Here is a 23138-nt window from a genome sequence, read left to right as displayed (position 1 = left end):
ACATTAGAACATTATATCAACATTATAAACAGACATTCTGTGCCCACTGGATGCAGCACAAAGAGACGCAACAAAGGCATTGTTCGGTTTCTTTTTGCTTTGCCACGTTGTATCGCACCGCTGGTCAGCGGTGTAGACAGAGTATAAGTCACTGGTAATGATAACGAATCAAACTCGATTTGTTTGTATTATATGAAGCTTGGTGCTGCACATTTTACACTTGTGCAAAAGTTTATCAAAATGAAACCACAGGCATCGCTGTGCGCTTTCAATATGCTCTTCTGACAGTGACAGTCAGCTTTTTCGTGAACTTAAATAGTTATTCATATTTTTAACTTATAATGTTGAATGACGCTTTTTAATAAAGTGTTTTGTTGTAGGGAAACAGAGAACAGTATATTCTTTCAGTAGTCATTTATAAGCCTAATATTCAAGAAGGGCTCAATGTTTTAGTTTTATTTAGCCTACTTGTTTTGCTCAATTTTATTTGGAGTTATATTGTATTATATTGAAAAGCAAGACAAAATATAAAACGCACCATTCAGTTTATGCAATAGTGAAAAAATTGGCAAAATAAATCGAAGAAATACGAAAAGCCATGTTAGGTATTCAAGAATTTTCATTTCGGTGCATTCCTAGAATCAACTACAAGCAGTGTTATAAGCACATATGAAGTATCAAAAACCCTGCAATATTCCATAAAAATAAAAACTGTTCATTTTGATTTGATGGTTACTGTAATACTGGGTAAGAATCAACCACTTGGACAGGAAAAGACCACAGTTCGTTTTTGTGTCTTTGAAATTTGCCTGATCTGGTTGATATTTAAATAAAAAAGGTGTGTAGAAGACATGGCTTTGCTACCTAAGGGACTGATTTAAAAAAGATAGAAACCAGCAGTGTTTTGTTTTTTGTGCTTACTGCATGAGGCAGTCACATGGCACATAACGATCAACACTCCTGACAAGATGTCCAACGATATTTTTCTTATCAGTAAACGTATTCTGTGAAGATGAATAAGCATCGACTGGTGGCCCTTTGAGCATGATGGTTGCTTTCAACACACAGAAGACCCATTTAATGTAGGTTACCCGCCATATTTGCTCAAATTTTTTGACGTGAAGATAACTGACATTACTTTAAATAGGATTACTGTACTACCGGAAGCAAATCTTTGAAATCCTAAAGGCGTAATATCTTTGTGATTTGTCAGCATTTGTATGTGTTCATCTCTTAACGTTTCGGCAGGTTTGTTTTAATTCATAGAAATAGTGTGTGTAGATCTGTTCGTAATAATAGCCCTCATGCAGTCTTTCATAGTGCTGTGTGTATGGTTGCACTATGCAACACTAATGGCATGGAAACACTAATGCACAGTGACAATGGTCTAGGGTCACTGCCAGCGCTCTTGAGTTGCGACACTTGCATAGACGTCTGTTGGAAGAATGGAATGCTGAAGGAAGTTATGACATGGAGGCTCTATAGTTCCAAACATTGCATTGAAGCCCATTCATTTCCCTGTTTCCCAAACACATGCTCAGGGAAGTTGATAAAATACATCTCTTTAAAACTGTATGTATGTGAATGTCTTAACATAATTTACCATATGTGATTATCATAGAAGCTTAAGAAGCAGATGAATGCATGGCATGCATACTGTTAATGTCCTTCCCAGTCAAATGAAACACACAAAAATAATTATTACCGTCTTTCTAACACAAAATGTTATTATAAATTGAATCAACATCTTAATCAGTGCGTATATTGTGATGGTATTAAGTGATTTATTTTGTTGCAAATATTACTTCTTCGGTTTGGAACTATTGAGAGCTCAATGAACCATGTGACAACGCGGGTGTGAGATCAAATTGTGTCCCAACTCTACGGCTCTGGTCACTGCTAGAGCTGTCATTTGTAGTATCATTAAATTCGGGCAAAGGACTGCGTAGAAAGATCAGTCATACAAATACACACACAGCTTTAGTGGCAAAGCAAAGTATTAGTAGTTGTAAAAAATGACAATTTGGTGTGAATGAATGTGTACGAATGCTTTGGTGTGTAATATAATACAAGAACACGATAGCCTGGAACATATACACTACTCTGAGAAAATCACCTTGTGGTTAAAACATCACACTTACACACTCATACTTGTTAAATGTCATCTTTAAACAATGACATCAGCTATATAGGCCTGTGAAAAACTGCTCTCGCACTGCCAGTTATGGCTTTTGAACTGAGAGAAAGAGCGCGTGTGTGTGTTTTAGAAGGAGTATTAAGTATTGAACCTTGGGGGTCCACTTCTTCACACACTCAGAAACTCCTAATGCACAATCACACATGGTAACGGTTCCTTTCCATTGATATCTACAGTTGTGCAAGCTTGCACCTCCTTGTGTTGAGTTAGTGGAACTACAACAACACATTTACAACTAACGGGATAGTTCACCCAAAAATTACAATCAAAATAAGTGTAATGTGAACCTGCTCTATTTCCTTAATATCTAGTGCACTAGTGTATAACTAAACTGTCTTTCTCTTTAAGACCTGTCGAAGAATCGTTTGGTGGACATCCCGTCAGAGGTGTGTCATCTGGTCTCCCTGGAAACGCTGAACCTGTATCACAACTGCATCAAGAGCATTCCAGATACCATCATTGGCCTACAATCCCTTACGTGCTTGCACATCAGGTGAATAAACATGCTAACACACACACATTCACAAAATTATTTTCAGCATTATTGGACAAATATGATAAAGTGAGATATACTTGTAAATTATTCTGTATGTATACTTTCAATATTGTGAATATTGTAGACTAGTTTACTAACTGCAGCAGCAGAATGGAGTGTCTAGAGCACAGTATGCAGTAAGCACATTCAGACAGATACACATGGACTCTGTCCGTCTCTGGCCAAATGCCTCTTCAGCAGAAGGCCTGATATTAACACTGCTTCAATAACACCCTGCATTGCTAATGAAAACAGTGTACATACGTAACTGTGGCACCAGCAAGCGTAGTCACATTTTCTTTAGAAATGTATGTGGGATTTGTTTTGTTAGTTTATCAAGCAGTGAGTAATCTTAACGGTTGAGAATCACGATAAACTGGAAATGGGAAATCAAGCAGAAAACAAGGAGTGTGACACAAATAGAGATGATTCAAATAAGGAGGAAACAAAAGTGAAAGGAAAAGGAAGGGACGCACATAGATTGACATTATTCTCTCAAAGGTCTTTTCAACACACACAGCTGGACAATTTTATATTTGTCTGTCATCTTTTAGTCATAACAGGAAGATTGCAAAGTTCGTCTACTGCTTTTCATGAACCTAGGAAAACTTCCCTGAAATGATTATTTTACGGTAATGTTCTGTGAAGCAGACAGAATGTTTGATGTGTTACAGGAACGCACACACACTTAAGGAAAACATTATTAGTCATGTAGTGTGTCATCAGTTATTAATGTATGTTTGTCTCATCTTCTAAAAATATCTAACCGATCCTATAAACGGTATACATTTCCTTAGTATGAAAATGTTGGTTTAAGAGGATATATTTGTTATACACGTTTCTAACACAATATAATTTTAAGATTAAATATAATAATTTCATATTGAAGGCTTGATCGGACGCATGCACCTGGCTGGAAATTAACTTCTGGTCTGTGTTTGGTTATCAGTCTGGCTAGAGGCTAGTAATGTAACAATTTAATTTATATTAATACTAATTTGTAGTAATATTTTATTTTATAGTAATTGAATGAACATTTTATTGATGCTTTGTGGAGGTTTTCGTGAAGTTAAGTTTGGGCCACATAACGTCTGTTTATGTTGTTGCCGCTAAACACGTCTATTCCATATAAGCAAGTTCATAAGATATTATCTTAATTCATATCCCCGATATAAATAGTTTCCACCATGTCACTTTGCCACATTATCCAGCGCAAAATCAACAATGAATCAACAGAAATGTGCTGAGTGCACCCTTAAGGATGTTTAGATATTTGTTTGTGTGTGAGTAAGGTTTATCTTAGAATGAATCTCGATTAAGTGATCAACTGACCAAAGAATCCAGTACTTCCTGCAGATGTAGCTCACTCTCAAAGCTGTACATTTAGTGAGTTATGAGTAGCATATTGTAACTTTTTTTTATGAACATTGTCTTGCTGTAGCCGGAACCAGCTGTCAGTGCTGCCAGCGTGTGTGTGTGGTCTTCCTCTGCGAGTGCTCAATGCCAGCAATAACAAACTCAACGCACTTCCAGAAAGCATTGGCCAGCTCACCAGTCTCATGGAACTGGTAAGTGTGTGTGTGCTGCTGATATCTGAATATGTATGAGATGTTTGTGGTACCTGCTGTTTTGTGTATGTGGTAACATAATAAACACTCTTTCTCATCTATGCTTGTCATATACTGTATATGAGGAAGTCTTCAAATTGTTTGTTGTGCATTCCAATTAATATCAATTAAATTGCTGTTTGTTTTAATTAAAGCCATAATAACAAAAAATACTTACACAATAAAACACAACAAAAACATGATAACATAATAAAAAACATTTTGAGTTTTGAAAATAATATCTTAATTGAAAAAAGGTTTTCATTCAACCAATTAAAACATTTTAGTGTAATAATTCACATCTATATTTTATAACTCGAGCCAATGAAAAATAAGCAACTGTTATAAAATATAGATGTGAATCATTACCCTAAACATTTTTAATTGATTGAATGAAAACCTTTTTTAAGTGTTGCAAAGAAACTCTTCATATTTATATACTGAATGTACTTCTTTTACTCGTACTCATATTTTCTCACTTTGTCTTTGTATATCTATATCTTGAATGCATACATTAACATAGATGGAAAAGGTTTGTGCAGAAGCTTAGGTTGGAGAACAAAACTGTAACTCTAAACTCTTCCTCTAATTGTTTCTCATCAGGATGTGAGCTGTAATGACATCACAGCTCTTCCACGTCACATCGGCCGACTTAAAGCCCTGAGAGAACTCAACGTGCACCGAAACCTTCTCTGTGTCCTACCAGAGGGTGAGTCTGCAGGCAGTCTCTATGTGTAAATCTCAAAGCAGATTTGAGTTTGCTTCTCTGATAACTCCATAGCTACACAAAACACTCTGCTTCACATCATACAGGAAGTCTTACCTGTGTTTGACCTTGGCTCCCCATACCTGCTTACTCAGGTTCTAGTTATGTCATGACTTGTTTCCCACAAATGTATTTTGAACATGTTAGGCTTTTCCTCTGAGCTTGTGGCTTCTCTGAACTACAGGGACATTAATCCTGTATTTTCAAATGTTCACCAACATTTACAAGGCATTATAAAATCCTTTTTTGCTAAATGGGACATGTTTTTACAAAAAGAGTTAACGTAATAAAAAAACCTAAGCTAAAGCATAAATATAAATAGTTTTGAGGAAAAGTGGACTGCCAAGATCATACTGTAAATGTAAAGTGTGGGTGTGTTCCTTTAAATAACGGCGAGAAACTTTGCTAAGTGCTAAAATGCTCATCTGAGCCAAGCATTGTGTGAAACGTGGTTGGAGTTATCAACAGCTTTCCTTTTATGGCAGTTATGACCTAATGAAGCTGAACATTTCAATTGAAATTGCCAGAAAGATCTGCTGATAATTCAAGTACTTTCACATATTGCCAGATAGTAGTTCCCAGGACGACTTTATAACAGGAAATGCCTTTTAAACCTAACAAATACACTGTTTCTGAGGATTTTCTGAATATAGCTAATATCTTTGTGAATCTTTCATATAGCGCTTATGTAAGCTTTTCAGTATCTGTTAGTCAGCACTGAATTTTTTGCTTTTTAAAAGCATTTGTTTGCATGTGTTATTTTACTGGTTTTAAGGGGTTGGTTTCACTCTTGTATCTTGTCTACTGTAATAAATCTGTTTATCTGATCTGAACCAACACACATTTTAGATAAGGTCAAGAGGCAATGCGGTCATAGTGAAACAATTTGTTTAATAATTCCCCAATGATTTAATCACAACGTTAAGAACTTTTTTGTTGACACAACTTTTTGTTGTACAAAACTGTTTACACATTTGAACAATGATAATAACTATTATTATACTTTTTTCATCGGACAGTTTGTAATACTGTGTTTGTTCTGTCCATTTAGCTCAGTCATTATAATATATGCTTGATTGAATGAGCTTTGTTGAGAATTTGTCGTAGGTTTTTCTTTCACTTTATTGTGTGCGAGTGGGCATATACTTGGCTAAAGTTTGGGGACAAAACTGTTTATGAAAGCGAGCTCACAAATCCTCTTCTATGCTGCTACTTTTGCTTTCCAAAATGCGTATGTTTTTTTCAGTCAAACAGTAGAGCTATTTTAACACAAAGTCCTCACCATGATTAGATAACCAAATGTGTCATTGTGTGTTTGTTTTAGATTTAGCAGATCTACCTCTGGTCAAGTTTGACCTTTCCTGTAATAAAGTTTCAACTATTCCTGTCTGCTATCGAAAAATGACCCAACTTCAGTCACTACAGCTCGAGAACAATCCACTTCAGAGTCCTCCTGCACAGGTAACACACACACGACAATTGATTCATACCTCAGCAGTCTCACAGCTGCCGCTGACATGAAATCTAATGCTTTCAGATCTGCATGAAGGGTAAGATTCATATATTTAAATACCTCGCCATGGAGGCGTGTCGCAGTGACAAGATGGCGGACGCCCTGTACCTGCCCGTAGTGGACCGCCTCAACTTGACACGGCCCACCAATGGGAGGTCAGTTCTCAGGACTATAATCACATTTACTTGAAAAACAAAATTAGAAAATGCTAAAAAAATATTGCTCGAGCAAAGCTTTCCTGCAGAGTGATAATGCTTGTGATAATCTGATGATGACTTTAGTATTGCTGGGCAAAATTGTACAATGCACAAATAGATTTTTCTTTACACGCATTGTGCCGTGCGATAGACGTCATTCGTCTGGGAATCCACACAAACTTCCGATTACAATAAAACCGTTTAGTATTCCTGTTGGGATGATACTACCTTTCTTAAATACATTCACTACATGGTTGAGTGCATAAGCCATAGTTTAAGTGCATAGCTTTTAATATGTTATTTGGGACACCGCTATTGTGTGGTTTATTGCATGCATTACGGTGACAGACAGCACTATTATAAACATCATAAAGTTTTCATCTACGAACCTGCTTAGTAGCAATATGGGATATTAAATGAATATCTTGTCATTGGAAAATTGCAAAATGTGTCTAAATAATAACAAAATTATATTTTTGACCAAATTACGCAGCCCTAGATGGCTGTTTAAATGACCTGAATGTGGATTACAGCGTGGATTCACAGAAAAATCCAGGTCGTGTGTATATGTGTGTGTGTTGCATGTCATTATTATCCTTATCTCCAGAGAATCCTTTTAATAGACTGCGGGGGTCACTCTTTTAAAGAGAGAGAGAGAGAGTGAGAGAGAGAGGGAGCAAGACCAGAAGAATTCCTTGCATTTTCAATGAGAGAGCTAAGCTTCTACCTCTCTCTCTCTTTCTGTCTGTCCTACATGACCCTTGTTAACGTCTAAACGTCTCTCTCTCTCTCTGTCTCTCTCTGTCTCTCTCTGTCTCTCTCTCTCTCTCTCTCTCTCTCTCTCTCTCTCTCTCTCTCTCTCTCTCTCTCTCTCTCTCTCTCTCTCTCTTTCTGTCTGTCCTACATGACCCTTGTTAACGTCTAAACGTCTCTCTCTCTCTCTGTCTCTCTCTGTCTCTCTCTGTCTCTCTCTCTCTCTCTCTCTCTCTCTCTCTGTCTCTCTCTGTCTCTCTCTCTCTGTCTGTCTGTCTGTCTGTCTGTCTCAGCATTGAGGACATCGATCAGCACAAGAAACTTGACAGTGACTCTGGGGTGGGCAGTGACAATGGAGACAAGCGCCTCTCGGCTACTGAGGTCAGTGTTTGTTTTTCTTTTATTTCATTGTTTTAAGCAGTTATTAAGTTTTTGCCTACTGCTATTTTCAGTTAAAAGCAGTGGTAACTGTGCTGGAGTTTGGACTAATAGAACAGAGCCCAAATGATTTAGGGACAAAGATGTCATTCATGTTTGCTTGTAGCTGACCATTATCTAGTAATTCTCGCTGTGATGGCCACATTGGTTTTGTAGTTCAACCAAACTCAGAGTGATGAGTTTGACAGGTGATGATATGATAAATATGACGTTTTGCCATCCTTGACCACAATGTGACAAGACCAGTTTGTGAGTGACTTTGTTCTTCTTTCAGTTCTTCTTTGCCCTACCCACACTGAAGGCTGATTGATCTAAAACTCTTTCCAAATAATTATATTAAACATTAAAGGGATGGTTCACCCAGAAGGAAAATGTTCCACAGAACACAAAAGAACATATTTTAATGAAAATGTATTGCTGAAAACGCAACGGAGGGTGCCATCACTGTTCGGTTACCAACATTCTTGAAAATATCTTATTTTTTTGTTCTGCATTTAAAAAGTCATAAATGACAAGAAGGGGAGTAAATTATGAAAAATTTTTAACTTTCAACTATCACTTTAAATGTACTCTGATAGGTTTTTATTATGAATTTATTTAGTCTGGTAGAAATGTGTTTACTGGGACTAGGATGGTGAAATATTTTGGTAAGAAATAATTATAACGTTGTATTTTGGACTATGTGTGTGTACAGGATTGTATCCACTACCGGTCAAAAATTTTGAGACACTTGAGTAAAATGTTTCTCATTATTTAAAATAAATTTTATTTTATCCTGTCGCGATAACTACTTTTTTTGTGCGATATATTGCACCAAAATTAATTGCGATATGCAATATTAGCAGTGGCTTCACTTCTCTTAACCTGCCACCTCTCACATGTGTATGGATAGACGCGCTGCCTGAAGCCCCGCCTCCGCCACAGAGAGCAGACGGTGCAGCGCAATAGAGTAAAATGTTGGTGACATTTTATGTAAAGAATAATAAAATAATTATTTAAAAAATCAATCGCAATATATAGCAGTACCAAAAATGATCGCACTCATTTCCATATATTGCGCGATAAGTCGATATATTGACTATCTCGACAGGCCTAATTTAAAAGAAAAACTTGCATCTTGTATGCTTAAATGTCTGAAAGTAGACAAATGTTAGTTAAGTAGACAAAAAATAATTTTGCAAACATAACTTTTTCTTGACAAAACTAACATTTAAATATCGGATATCATGCTATGTCATGGATTCTGACTTCTTTACACTGTTAAACGTGCTGGCTTCTCATGCATTTACATTTATGCATTTGGCAGAAGCTTTTAACAAAAGCAACTTGCATTGCATTGTAGCGACAATGAGTCTTGGGGAAAGATCAACTCAAATGGATTGAATATTCATTGATTTATGAATATAATCTGCTGGTCGTTCATATTAAAACTCAATTTTCCCGATAAGGAAAAATGTTTAATTTAGTACAAGTAACCTCTTATAGAATTGTTTAAGTTATATGATTATTTCGTTTGTCCTGCAAACTATGGTCATAACTTCTCATTCAATTCTCAATAAGGAATTACTGCCTTACGAACGTCTAAAATAGTCTTAATTTTCTGATCAGGACAAATTAATACTTCCTAGGTTCGTACTGTTTATATCACTGAAATAGTAATACACTAAAGCGTAGGTAACGTTAATATCTTGGTTTCATTGACTTCGAGCATGGGGTGCAAATAACATATTCCGTTCACATGTACTTTTTGGGATTTTAATAAACACAAACTAGAGAGTATAACACTACGGTTTCACACAGAGTAAATATGCACAGACATACGTATAACAAAACGAAACAAATAAGGCACTAAACACAATTTTTCAGTAAGAATAACAGGAAAGAGAGAGAGAGAAGAACAACAGAGAGAGAGTAACAACGTTTCACTTCGTTCCTTACAAGAGACCTCAAGCAATTTAAATTATCCCTAAAAGGGAGCTCTTAGACGACCCTTAAATGCAGTTTGATTGTAAAAGGAAGATACTTGCTTTGTTCTGCTTCGTGCGTGTGTGTGTATCGGGTAAAATGTCCTTTCCGGGGCCTGTGGGGTGTGGCTCCAGGCTGCGTCCAACAAGGTTGCGGTTGCTAAGCGATGGAAGTCCGTTCTTGCTCGCGGTTCTACAGAACTTAGTCAAACTCAGATGACCAAATAAAAGAAGTTATCAATGAAACGAAAGTTACAGGAAAGCAGCGAAAACTTCTTGCAGAAAGGTTTGGTCGGAGGTCTCCGGAGATGTCCTCCGAAGTTGGCGTTGTTTCTCTTTTGGCGGAATGCCACGATTAACGTTGGGCATCTGATTTTATAGATAAGATCGGCTATACCTCTCTTGTACGGTGGCCCAATCGGATATAAGAGATCGAGGCGGGAAGAATTCTCTTTGTTTCGCGGACTCCCTCCTCCTGGCTAATCTAATGGGGGTAGCGAAAAAGGGCATTCATTCTTTGATAGCTGGTACTTCCGTACCATTGCATCGTGTGGTAATCTCTAAACGAAATTCGATATATTCACATTTTTGTGGTTACAGAGGTACCAAACACTATGATTCTGTGCCTCAGGAATGCATAGATGTACAATTATTACCGTTACCGGCATACAGGGTTCATTGAACATACAATTAACGTCATGGCTGTTTTATGTATAGCATTTGAAAACATTGAATCATACACATATACATTTAATACAGTTTCCGCTAGTTGTTATCAATGAAGTCCTTATATCGTGAATTCTTTGGTGTGTGCGTAACTGCAGTCCGCGTGTGTTTGGGGGGTCATGTGTGTGCGCAGATCTTATGACTTGGGCCATTTGGGGGCCATAGGAGTCACGCGGAGCAGCTATCTCCTGAGGGGATCGTAAAACTGACTTAATCAATCGTTTTGTCCCAGACATGGTGGCGTCTTCAGGCTAACTCATGTTGGTATGCTGGTGTGAACAAAAGGCTGTGTTTAGCGCGATCTGACAACGCGCCTGCCAGATTGCCTACCCATCCTCATTAGTGTTACAGTATTATTACTTTGTTTCTTACTATGTGCAATCCCCTGGGGTCGAAACCATGACCTTGGCATTGCCACTCCATGCTCTAAACACTGAGCCAACAGAAAGCAGCAATGCTTAACATGGTAACTTGTTAAAAAAACGAGTTGGCCATATGACATAGTATTTCTGTACTTGATACACCCCCCCAGCACTCCAACTTGATTCAGAAAGTTTTTTTTTATATAATTCTGGATCCTTGTGTCGTCATGGATTTTATATAAACGGTGGATATAACGCTGGATTTGGAGATCGTTTGAAACTGATAGATGGCGCGGCCCCAGTGTTAAAAGATGCCATACGTCTGTGTTTTGTTGGCAATCGGCGCGTACGTACAAAACACTAAGGGATTAATGTGGTGATGTGTTTCTTGCTCGTGCTGTAGTTCCAGAAACTGCATGTGATACGCAATCTTTAATAAAAAATGTTTTAGTAATGGATGACATTGATTGAATAATGAAGAAAGATCAGCCTCAGGGTGAGACCTCAAGGAGCTGCTTGATAAAATGACATGGAAATATTTCTACAAATTCTAGTCAAAAAGTGACTACACAATAAGTTTTTTTTTGTTACAATATAATTCCCATAGTTCCATTTGTTGAATTTCATAATTGATTCGTTTATTATTATTATAAAATGTGGGAAAAATGAACACATAAGTGAGTAAGTGTCCAAAAACTTTTGACCTGTAGTGTATACTGAGGGTCAAATTTAGAAAATCTTTGCAGATAAACTGAAACTTGTGATTGGTATTTTTTTCATTTTTAAAAATGCTGAACTAGTTTGTAAAGGTTATTCTGTATTAAACCAAATAGATTTTATATAAGAAGCAATATGTAATTTAGATCAAGTAAATGAGTGTGTGTGTGTGTGTGTGTGTGTGTTTGTGTGTTCCAGCCATCAGATGAAGACAGCCTCAGCCTAAATGTGCCCATGACCAACATCACAGAAGAGGAAGGCTTGAGCAAAGACGACTCCATTGAACACATCAGCGCCCTGACAGGTGCCTCTCCCACAAACACGCGCGCGCTCTGGAAATTAAAGGCCTGGAAAGAAAAACATCCTCGTACTGGGCTGACACAACATTAGAGTGATACTGTAGATGGCAGAATAGTTTATTTAGCAGCCTATAAGTGTGTGTAATTCAAGTTAAACCCAGGGGAGGGTCCGGGTCAGGAAGTGTTGATACTGGATAGGAAGTCTGTGTCAGCACAGGAGGAGAATTGATGAAGGAATAGATAAAAACTGAACACATTTCAGGAAGAAAGGAAAAGTGTATGTGTGTGCTGCTAAATTGATTAATGGGATTATTTTCACATGTCCACTGTTTGCGTATCCTAGTGCTTCATGAATTTTATGGAGACAATATAATAAATTAACACCGTTTTTTGTGTTACCATGTGTGTTTGTTTGTAACCTGTAGCAGACAGAAGTTCATCCGAATCTCTTAAAGAACAGCTGGCCTACAGAGACTCCACCCTCAGCTCACCGTTCATCAGCTATATCAAGGTACAAGTTTTGTGATTGCTCTTTTCCATGTCTGTCAGAGATGTTTGAGGTTAGAGTAGCATTTCCTGGATCTACCTGGAACAAAATGAATGTTGGTTTTACCTAAACTAGTTTACACCCGTTTCATGGCAATTGGCATGGCAGTTATTTTCCATTGCATCTTTGTTGAAGTAAAATGATGGAAAATGATTAACTCACCCTAATGGCATTCCAAATCTGCATGATTAACTTTCTTGTCTGAAACTTCCTTGTCTGTTTTCTACTGTATCCTGCTTTGCCTTACAGTACATTTTATAAAACTTGATGTTTATATAAGTAGGTTTTATCTGTTTTCAAAGATTTATGAGAATATGTCATAAACATGCATTTGTTGCATTTTTTTCTAACACATTTTTCAATTTTTAGCCTTTATTGTACTGCTTTTCTTTTTTTTGGCTGTTTCTCATTATAGTTCTAGTTTATGATCACAAAACTAACTGTACTAGTTTATTCTAATTCATAGCTAAAGTTTTTTAAAACTCCTTTGGTCCGCTAGAATATTAATCTTCATTCCTCACTGTTTGATTTTCTATATTTGCACATTTTTCTTCTTTCTATTCTTTTCTTGTCATCCTTTCTACCCCTTTCTTGCACTTCAGATTTCTATGTGCCGGTTACTGTTAGTTAATCTGATAACATCACATTGCATCATGGGATTGGTATGACAGCAGGCAGTGTTTATTTGGGCATTAGCAGTTCTCTTGTGAAGCAGTCAGTGTCTTCAGAATCATTGTGTGTATGAGTGTGTCTGAAACAGACATTGTCAGATCTGCTCAATTGTGAATTGCAGCCTATCAGGCCTTTGGTCTGTGGTCACATGATAAAGTGTGCAGCTGGAGTTGATGTGTGGTGTTTGTGTGTATTTGAAGAGTCGCAATGCTGATTTTGACGAGCCCCTCAGGATAGAGGAAGACGGCAACTGGACTTCAGAACAAACGTATGTTGTCTTCTGTACATTGCATTTTGAATAAAAAATATAGTAAAACAGTAATAATGTGAGATATTATTACAAATTAAAAGAAACAATTCTCTAATTTATGCTACCCTCAGAATTCGTCACAATCTTGTCGTGTGTGACTGCGTCTGTACGATCTTCGAATAAATTCTTTGTGTCGTGTACAAGGGCTCACGACCTACGGATTGTCCGAAATTTGACGGTGTACGCCCATCTTTAGATGAGGATTCATTGAAATTGTAAATTTGCCGTTTTAAAAGTTTAATTTAGAATTTTATATTATAATATAAAATATATACATAATGTTTCCAAATGTTTTCCAGTCGAAATTTGTTTGGGATTATATGTTGGTGGATTAGAGATTTTTGTAAGGAACAATTAATGAAAAATATGAATATTTAATATTATTGGAAAACTTTTTGGAAAATAAAAATATGTTACCGAAACATAGCTATTCGTCACTTTTCGACAGGCAAGTAAAATTGAAATTTTCAGGCCCAATTAGTCCAGCGGAAAAGAAATTGGATCTCCAGTTAAACCTTACAGAATGTGTTACTGTGTCCAACAGGTCAAAGGTCAACATGATCAACCAGCTGAAGGAGGCTGTGGAGATGCTACAGGATCCTAACAGGTAGATCAACAGGTTAAATGTTGCATGGACTGTTTCTAACTCTCGTTTCATTTTGCTCTTGTTTTGTTTTCAGTTATAAGAATAGTAAATTGTTAAAAACAGAACTGTGATGGTGTTGTACTTGCTTTGAAACTGATTTATGTGCAGGGTCAACATGAACTCTGCTGATCTGCCGGGTATTAAGCTCTACCCTGTGGAGATGGTTAATGTAGAAGAGTCACTCAAGTAGGTTACAACTGTCCCTCAATGATATCTGCTGGTTAAACCACAGTATCTTTTCACACCGTGTTTGGTAATGTGTACTTTGGTAACTGTGCTTTGTTTCTCTTGTTTCTACACTTGTTTTTCTGTCGTTGCAGTGGTCAAGAGAGTGATGAGGGTCAGATGACACCCAAGGTAAACCCTCATCCCTGTGTGTGTGTGTGTGTGTGTGTGTGTGTGTGTGTGTGTGTCAGTTCAATCCTTTCAATCTTCATTGATGAGCCAGTTTTACTACATGCAATGTTCCCCCTAAGCTCACAGAATGCAGATTTAAACATCTATAGATTTCTTAAATCAAAGCGGAATAAATGGACTGTATAACAACTGAGTTCAGTCTATTGATTTTTGTAAGAAATGTTGTGTGGAAGTGCTATATAATTCACATTTGGAGACAGCAGGACATCAGGGATCTTTCAGTCATTGTGAAAAAGTAATCTGGACAAAATAAGTTATCTTGTTTTACCTGGTGATGGGAAAATGTTTTATAGGCTGGAGAAAACCTATTATAGAAGATTCGATTTTATATTACAGCATATTGTATTATATTATACTATGCATTCAATATTTCACATTATAGTTATCATTTTAATTAATGTACTATTCTTTATTATATATTATGAACAGTTTTGTTGTTTAAGAGTTAAAGATAAATTTAATAATAATTACGATAAATAAATATCATCACCAAGAACAAAAATGAGAGAGAACATTGTTTACAGGGGGCCTTCCAGGCTGTCCAGTCATACTGGTTCCCCTAAACTTGTTCACTTCCTCTTTTGGTGCTGTTGTGGATTTCAGTGTTCTCCAAACGTTTTCTTAGATCAGTGGGCTATTGTTGAAGGGTCGAGCCTTTTACCTAAACTGCACCAAATTAATGCAGTAGCCTTTCTGATCCCAGATCAGCACTGTTGTGCTGTCTAAAGCTCTTTTGTTGTGTAGTTGGTTTGTGTGCCGTGTAGTCTTTGCTGTGTTGTGGTCTTATTCGAATAGATGTAGCTATTATCATTTGAATATTGACTTTAAATAAAGGATACTGTATTTAACCACAGTGTTTGTTGATAGACAGCAGCCACTGTGACATGTTTGGATTTTTATTTTTAGCCGTTTGTTTGCATTTAGCCGTTTGTGTTATAGTTACAGGAAATAAAATTTCATCTAAACTCTCAGGGCTGTGTACTCACTAGTGTGGTTGGTAAGCTGTAGTGTGCTGATGCTAAGGGCAGTAATTGTCATTGAAGGCAGCTCCTGGAGAATGCTGGGAGTTCCAGAGGAAGAGACATTATATTCTAGAACGGGCCCGAATCGAGGCCCAGCTCGCATGCCAGCAGTATGCCCTGCACCTGGCTCAACAGGTAACACAGCAACCTAGCCCTGCCATCTAACCTTGAAATGCTCCTTTGGAAAGTTGTACAGGTTGACTGGAGTTGATCTGTCTGAAATGTTTCGTCATTGGACATGAATGTATTTGTTATGTGTGCTTTTTGTCAAATGTACCATGACAGGACTACAGAATCACATTTTTGATGTTGCTCGGTGTTGACCTCATTCATGTTGTAAACTTACGGTTCATGTTTGTATGATATCGGTGGTGCTTGCTGTATTTCTGTTTGTTTTACTGTGTTTGTAGTGCATTGGTCCATGCCTTAATGTAATTTGCATGCGCTCACAAATTCCCAATATAGGTTGGGTAGAAATTCATGTTTATACGAGAATCATGCTTTTGTCTTTCTTGACCATCTAGACAAAACGGAAGCAAACAGTTAGACTGAGAACAAATGAAAAACTAAGAGTGATATAGAAACAGAAAACAGTGATGCTTTGTTTCAGTCTGTCTAAAAAGCTGATGTGTTACTGACTCAAGAATCACATGACCTGTTTCTTACTCTTAGGGGGACGTGATTGGACGAGATGGAGAAGATGATGATTCTGAGAATCAAGTCATCAAGGTAAATCATCTTGAGGATTCAGAGTTCATGCTGATCCATATGTTGTTATGTTTTTTTCTCACGGACACCATTGTCAACTAAGTAGTTCAGAACTGGTTTAGGGCTAAAACTGTCTGCTTGTGTCTTTCAGAACGAAGACAGCACCCCAGTTTGCAGTCCCACCTTGAGTTCTCCCTTTGGGTTAAAGCCCAGATCGGGTAAGATACTAACAAACACGATGGTTGACATCACACTTCAGAGGATGCTGTGCACACTCATGAGTATCAGCACATTTCAGTACAAGAAAGACTAAAGAACGCGGAAATGTTTGTGTGTTTTGGGTTAATAGCTGTTATTCTGTCGAGCAGACTATGGCCGCAAGATATCACAGTCAGACTATTGAATATGACCTTTAGGGCTTCTAGTTTAATGTCGTTTAGTTTGATGTAGATGCTGCTTGTTGCTTCCCTACTAACATTTAAGCTGCATTATGCGTGTTCTGTTAATATTTGTGTAACATGAACAGTATTATCATGCCCTGAGTTTTAAAGTTAACAGCAGTCAGCAATAGTCATGCCATATTAACAGCATGCCAAAAAACTGGTACTGTGAAATGCTGCTAACATTGAACATGTTTTTAATCCTTTTTCTTTTGCATTGTGCTGCACTTCATTTTGTTGGCAATTTCCTTCTCTTATTTATTTTCCTCCTTAATTTCCCACTGCCTGCCTGATCAACCATGTGCTTTTTTAACACAAACTGCTGCTGCTTGTCGTCCTCTGCTTTCCTGACCGATGGCTGAAAATGATGGCTTTTACATGTGGTTTCCTGTTTCTATGGGTTGGCAATGAAAATCCCTTGTTTGGCCACTTCTCATTCTGGCTCTGCCCTTTATGTTGATGGCTTGCATCCAGCTTCACCCTCTGTGCCCTATTTGGCTCCCCCCTATCCCCTTTCCCTTATACAGGGCCTGCCTACTGTTAGTGACACACCCCCTAGTCCAGCTGAAGGAGACATGCAAAGCAGTGGTAGGTCTGCTCAATACATCACCCTCTCCTGGGACTCGTGTTGTTCTTTATTTGGTTCTTATTTCATTCATTAAAAAGTCATTAATTTCAAGGAATTCTGAATTTATTAGCTAAATGATTCTCTTGTATTTTTTTCATTGCACTTTTAACAGCTGTGTTAGTTGAGTTGGAGAATTTAGGTGCAAAGGAATTAGCATTTTCTACACATTCAACTGCCAATAAAACTGGCTAACTATTTTGATAAAGAGCTTTAAGACCTTCCTTGGTTTTAGACATTCATTTCCGTTAAAAGTGAGAGAGGAATGACGTTCAAGTTGAATTTTGGGGTGGCAGAGTGGCTTTAAATGGAGCTGTGTATATTTATAGAGCTGCTATTTTGAAGCAGATAATGGCCCCAGAGGGAAAATCAGACCTCCATTTAAGCGAAAATGCTTTCAGAAGATGAAAAACTTCCAGAAGACATATATACTTAATAGAGAGCAGGGGGAATGAGGAAGAGAGATAAAGGTAGAGAGAGCAGTTTGCAAATAAAAAGCTTAAAACGAATGAGTAGTATTCAATGTATAAGCAGATGCCATTTTCCGCCTTTCATTTTTATCTTAAGATACACTTTAAATATGTGAAATTCTGCAGAATGGATTTAAAGTCTGAATGAAATGGAAGTTGCAGTGGTTGTTTCTTGCTAAATGACATGTATATCTGAGTGAATAGAGCTTCTGGAATGGGTCAAATGTAGGGCAGAGCTTGATTTCGCTTCTCGGAAAATGATTGGATTGTTGGAAACCTGACCATTAAACAGGCTGAGACATGTCATGAAGAAATGTCGTTTGGGTGGAAAAGGGAAGTTCCATTTTCTTATAAAAGATTGTGGGAGCACATGAATAAACAAATAAAGACTTGCATAGGTTAATCATTTATAATAAAAACGGCAATATTCCATAGTCAAATAAGAATGGTCACTTTTGATTTCAACGTGACTTAAAATAAGAAGATAATACATCATCACTCGTATTGAAAGCTGAAAACAATCATATTAGCCATCAAGTATTTAGTTAACAAACATAAGTCTGCAGCATTTGTGTTTTACGCAGCTTGTGAGTTGTGACAGATTCCATATGGGTCCAAATTATACATCGTCTTGAAGTCTAAAGCTGACAACTTAGCTGAAAGCAGAACCCTCTGTATACCAGTTTGTAAAACTTTTACATCGTAAAAGTGCTCATGTTACTTTAAGAGTGTCTTGCTTGAGGCTTAAGAGGAAAACAGTGAATTTGTAACTTCCAGTTAGACTTTGGAGTGTTCCTTCTGGGATAGAGGTGTGTTCATTTGTATCCGTATGTGGCCTCTTAATGTGCCCTGTTTGTGGATATGACTCTGGAACACCAAGTCAGCTCTTTCTCTCTCACAGAGCCACGACGTTTACAATTTGCAGGTGAATCCACTCACCAGTTGCTTATTTATTGTTATTTATAGTCTGTTTAACATTGAATAAATGACAGAACATTAATAAGTAAATAGGCCTTGCACTTAAAAGTACCTGTTCATCCTTCTGCTCAGTGACACCACAAAAACACACACATGCCATCTAATGCCACTCAAATAACTCTAGCATGTGCTTGTTGTTATCGCTGTCCTACATCGAGGCTCACGCTGAGACCAAAAGAAAGAAATATGTTAGAGGTATGCAGTTTGAGCCGTGTAATGCTCCTACTGTATGCTGTTATATGAAACACTGTCGTCTCCCTTTTATTTTCTTTACAGGATGAGTAGTTATGCAACTAAGGAGTCTGCACTCACGTGTTGAATGGAGTGTTGTACTGTTTTACTTCACTAGCTCGCCAACATGTCTAGTGCTACCCCTTGTGGTGAAATATTTAATAGTAAAACAAGTGAGGCGTTAGATGTCTGCTCCGTTTTAAAAACCTAGTAAGGTACCTCAGTAGAAAGCATTGCACGGCTTCTGTGGTTACGGTCCTCGCACTTTCTTAAAGAATTGACTATCTTACCCCATTTGTTTCTGTGCTTTTAAATGCTGGCATTTTTGCTTGTTTACTTAGCACCATGCTAATGTCAAACTAGTCAAAATTTTAATTTTAGGATAAAATGTTATTTGGTTAGGATAGTGTCATTTCTGTATTAAAAAATGTCAATCAACTTTTAATGTTGAAGATTACTTTGTGTAACATTGTATCTTCAGGTTAAAAGTTGTGGGTTGTTGCTTATTTAAGGATTTTCATTCTTGTTTATGAGTGTGGCATGTGGAGGATTTGGCAGCTACAGTATGAAGAGGAAAAAGGCCTTTTATGTTAAGACATGAGATGTAATGTTTCTACGGCAGGCTGCTGACGGTTCAGTTGTGTGTCACAGTATTTTTTAGGACACAAAAGCATCTGGAAACAGTGGATCCTCAGTTCACCATGAGGAGAAAGATGGAGCAACTGAGAGAGGAGCTGGAGCTCACAGAACAACTGCGAGAGGTTATATGGACTACTTATGTATATGCACATATAGCTTAAAGTACATAGAGAGAGACTGAGAGAGATTTCAAAGTGCAGTGAAACCTTTCTACAGCCGTGGAAATAATTTGAGCGAGTAATCTAACAGCAATGTGAAAGACAAGACACACGAAAACTGTGATGAAAAAAATTGCCTTTTGTATTGCCTTTGCAGTATTTGAGGTCTGAGGTTATTTTGACCTGTTTGTCCATTTTCTACAAATAAGCGCAAATAGAAACAGTATTTTTATTTAAAAGATACATGTTGTAAGTAGTTTACAGAATGAAACAAAAATGATAATTTTACATAAACACATACTGTACCTATAAATAGTACATTTAAACTAATTTTGATATGGTCTCTTAGCGTCTGTATATTATTATTATTCATACTTAATCTCGTTTTATTGTCTTTTTTCTTTTTTAATAGGTTCTCCATAGACATTTTACAGTTGTTTTGCAAAACTGAAAAGCGCTATAGAAATAAACTTGACTTGATTTCCCGAGAACTTGAACCGCATACACTTATTCTCTCTTTTGTACTGTACTTGTTTAATTTTTTGAAACGGATATGTATGATAACGTCACCTTGTGTTTGTTTCGACAGATTATTGAAAGCAGATTGAAAGTGATTCTTCCTGAAGATCTGGGTTCATCTCTCATGGACGGGGTCGTGCTCTGTCACCTAGTGAATCACATTAGACCACGTTCGGTTGCCAGTATCCACGTGCCATCCCCCGCAGTGGTGTGTCTCTCAATCATTTATTATACAAACTGTACACATTTGCTTAAGACTTGAATCCTTAGACTGAAACGTGCTAACATGAGATTTCTTTCTCTTCTTCTGTGTATGTAAAACCTGCAGCCCAAGCTTAGCATGGCAAAATGCCGCAGAAACGTTGAAAACTTTCTGGATGCCTGCAGGAAAATGGGAGTCCCCGAGGTGAATAATGAAATACTTTGTTGTAAATGACAAGACTTGAATCTGACAAAAAATCCCTGTTGCACTGAAGAAAAGGCTGTCTTAAAACATTCACATGTTGACATGTATAGACATATCAGGAGGGGCCTAAAGGCAGATAATCATGAATAAAAAAATGTTGAGAATGTATCTCTCTCAAATATCAATGGTAACTTGCTGAATAAGAAAAAATACTGGGCGCATGCCATCCCAATTGTATTAAAAATACATTTTGTTATTGACAGACAGCATTTCTTATTTTCTTTCCCCTTTAGTCTCCTCCCACGTCTAATCAGTTTGGTTAAAGCAGCTGAGATTGCCTCACACTGGTCTATGATCAGTTATGCCTTTGAAATGTCCAGCACTCCCAACTTTTCTTTTTTGAAGAAGAATTTCTGTCATGTGTTATGTTGCTTCGAGAACTTGTGTTGGGGAAAACTGATCTTAAAGCAGTGTTTACAGGCACTTTCTCGAAACCTTATAGTCCCGTACTAGAGCTGCATCATGCCATTGTATTAAGATGTTGTCACCATGGCTTTAGGCATCATCCATTTCTAGGGCTCCATTCCATCCTGTTAATGGCTTCATTCAGTATTTCCATACTTTTTTCAAGTACTGCAATATTTTACTTGACAATATTCAATCAGTATATAAACAACACTAAAACTTGAACAGCAAGTGCTTCTAGACCAGTTTTAAAATTCACAATTCTTGATGTTCACATAATATTTGATGCAGTTCTAAATGTTCTGGTGGTAGTGTTTTGTTGTAATGTTTGTAGTAAAAAAAACTGAACAATGTGAGAAACATAAACATTCTTTTTGACTAAAATGAAAATGGAATGAAATCTGAAAATAGTTTAAATTAAAAATTTTGAAAAACTATAATTATTGAAACTATTAACTATAAGTAGCTCACTATAAATTGAACCAAAAATAATTTGTATGGTAAACATAAAATCTTAAGTACAAGATGAGACTCAATGTGAATTTGTGTGTGTGAACCAAGTCAGTCAATTTAAAATCCACTGATTTTAATAGACTCTTTATTCTTATCACTGAAACAGCAAAACTGTTTTCATGATTTGTGTGATAGGTCATATTTTAAGGTTGCAGTTTTATATCCCCGACCCTTTAAGTAAGACACAATGGTGATGAACCCAGATGCTGTCTTCCCTATATGGATTAAGCCTGGTCCAAGCCATTCATAACAGGTTGTTTTGCTTAGCGCCATACAGGAAGCTGCTACATGTGTTGTATGTACAGCAGTCTTCATAGCCTGTGTCTGTAAGTAACCGTGGAGCAACTGTGAGTCTGCATGACAGCTAGCTTTGTTCGTACAGTTTGTCTTTAATGCCAGTTTTTTTTCTTAGCTTGTTTTGGCGCTACTTTACTTTAGCGTGCCTTGTTTGTTCGGCAGGTCTTGGCAGTAGTATATCATATACTGTATGTCATTGTTTTGTTTATTTTTGCAGTGTGGTCTAGATCTTGTGAGTAGTGGTTAAGTTACGCAGCAGCTCTGCTTTGTCCAGCTTTATCTGCTCTGCTTTGGTTGACTGGCTTTGAAGTTCTCATGCTTTTGAACCCGTTTAATGCTGCAGTTTGACTTGCACCTGGCCTTTGATCATCTCTTCACCTGCTCCGCTGACCACCATGTCACCTGGTCATCTGCTAACATCACCTTTCCTGACATTCCTCCCACAGCTGCCCTCTAAAAGAGAGAATAAGCGAGAATGTTTTAGGCATCAGAAAGTGTTCGTTCTCAGGAAATTGTCATTTGGGCATGAAAATTGTATGATTTTTAAATATATATTTTTTAAATGTTACTGTTAATATTTTAGGACACATGTCCCACCTCAAGCACAAATGATCAGGGTTGTAACTATCACAAGGTTAAAATGTAACCCGAAAATTCAGTTTTTCGTAAACTTTTAGGCTTAGATATTAATGTACTTTTAATCTTAATATACACAGGCAAATTTTGAGTCTTAAATTCTTCTATATAACAGAATAAAGTCTGAGATTACTTATTATTACACAGCTTGTTGGAATGCTTGATTCATGGCAAGTAGTTTTTTCTCATATAGCAAGTAGCCGTGTAATAAGCAAGATAATGTACACGCAGCTGGCTGTTATTGCGAAATAAACCCCTTCAGTCGGGGCTTTTTTCTGTGATAACAACGGGCTGTACATTATACCTTACTTACAGTTTTTAGGATTGCTATGACAATTTTTTCAATACTTTTAACAATTATTCTA

The 23138-nt window shown here is 37.2% G+C and overlaps 1 protein-coding gene across 4 annotated transcripts in view; it reads left to right on the top strand.

Annotated features, from left to right (window-relative positions):
- lrch1 (leucine-rich repeats and calponin homology (CH) domain containing 1) overlaps positions 1-23138 on the top strand; it is a 38864-nt gene that overhangs the window by 9249 nt on the left and 6477 nt on the right. The window contains exons 2-20 of one of the 4 annotated variants that reach the window (XM_079464156.1): positions 2546-2690; positions 4174-4300; positions 4943-5048; positions 6430-6566; positions 6643-6773; positions 7862-7949; positions 11974-12079; positions 12500-12585; positions 13494-13561; positions 14148-14210; positions 14358-14435; positions 14570-14606; positions 15710-15823; positions 16361-16417; positions 16548-16614; positions 17311-17424; positions 19792-19901; positions 20527-20664; positions 20785-20862. In XM_079464156.1, coding sequence (XP_079320282.1) covers positions 2546-2690; positions 4174-4300; positions 4943-5048; positions 6430-6566; positions 6643-6773; positions 7862-7949; positions 11974-12079; positions 12500-12585; positions 13494-13561; positions 14148-14210; positions 14358-14435; positions 14570-14606; positions 15710-15823; positions 16361-16417; positions 16548-16614; positions 17311-17424; positions 19792-19901; positions 20527-20664; positions 20785-20862 — 1850 coding nt within the window. The remainder of the gene's footprint in view (positions 1-2545; positions 2691-4173; positions 4301-4942; positions 5049-6429; positions 6567-6642; positions 6774-7861; positions 7950-11973; positions 12080-12499; positions 12586-13493; positions 13562-14147; positions 14211-14357; positions 14436-14569; positions 14607-15709; positions 15824-16360; positions 16418-16547; positions 16615-17310; positions 17425-19791; positions 19902-20526; positions 20665-20784; positions 20863-23138) is intronic. The other 3 variants (XM_079464158.1, XM_079464157.1, XM_079464159.1) reach the window with 3 other exon arrangements.

This window comes from Barbatula barbatula, assembly GCF_947034865.1.
Source record: "Barbatula barbatula genome assembly, chromosome: 9".
In the NCBI taxonomy this organism is placed as follows: Eukaryota; Metazoa; Chordata; class Actinopteri; order Cypriniformes; family Nemacheilidae; genus Barbatula; species Barbatula barbatula.
The sequence above is the reverse complement of the archived record's forward strand: the minus strand, read 5'-3'. Positions and strand labels throughout refer to the sequence as shown.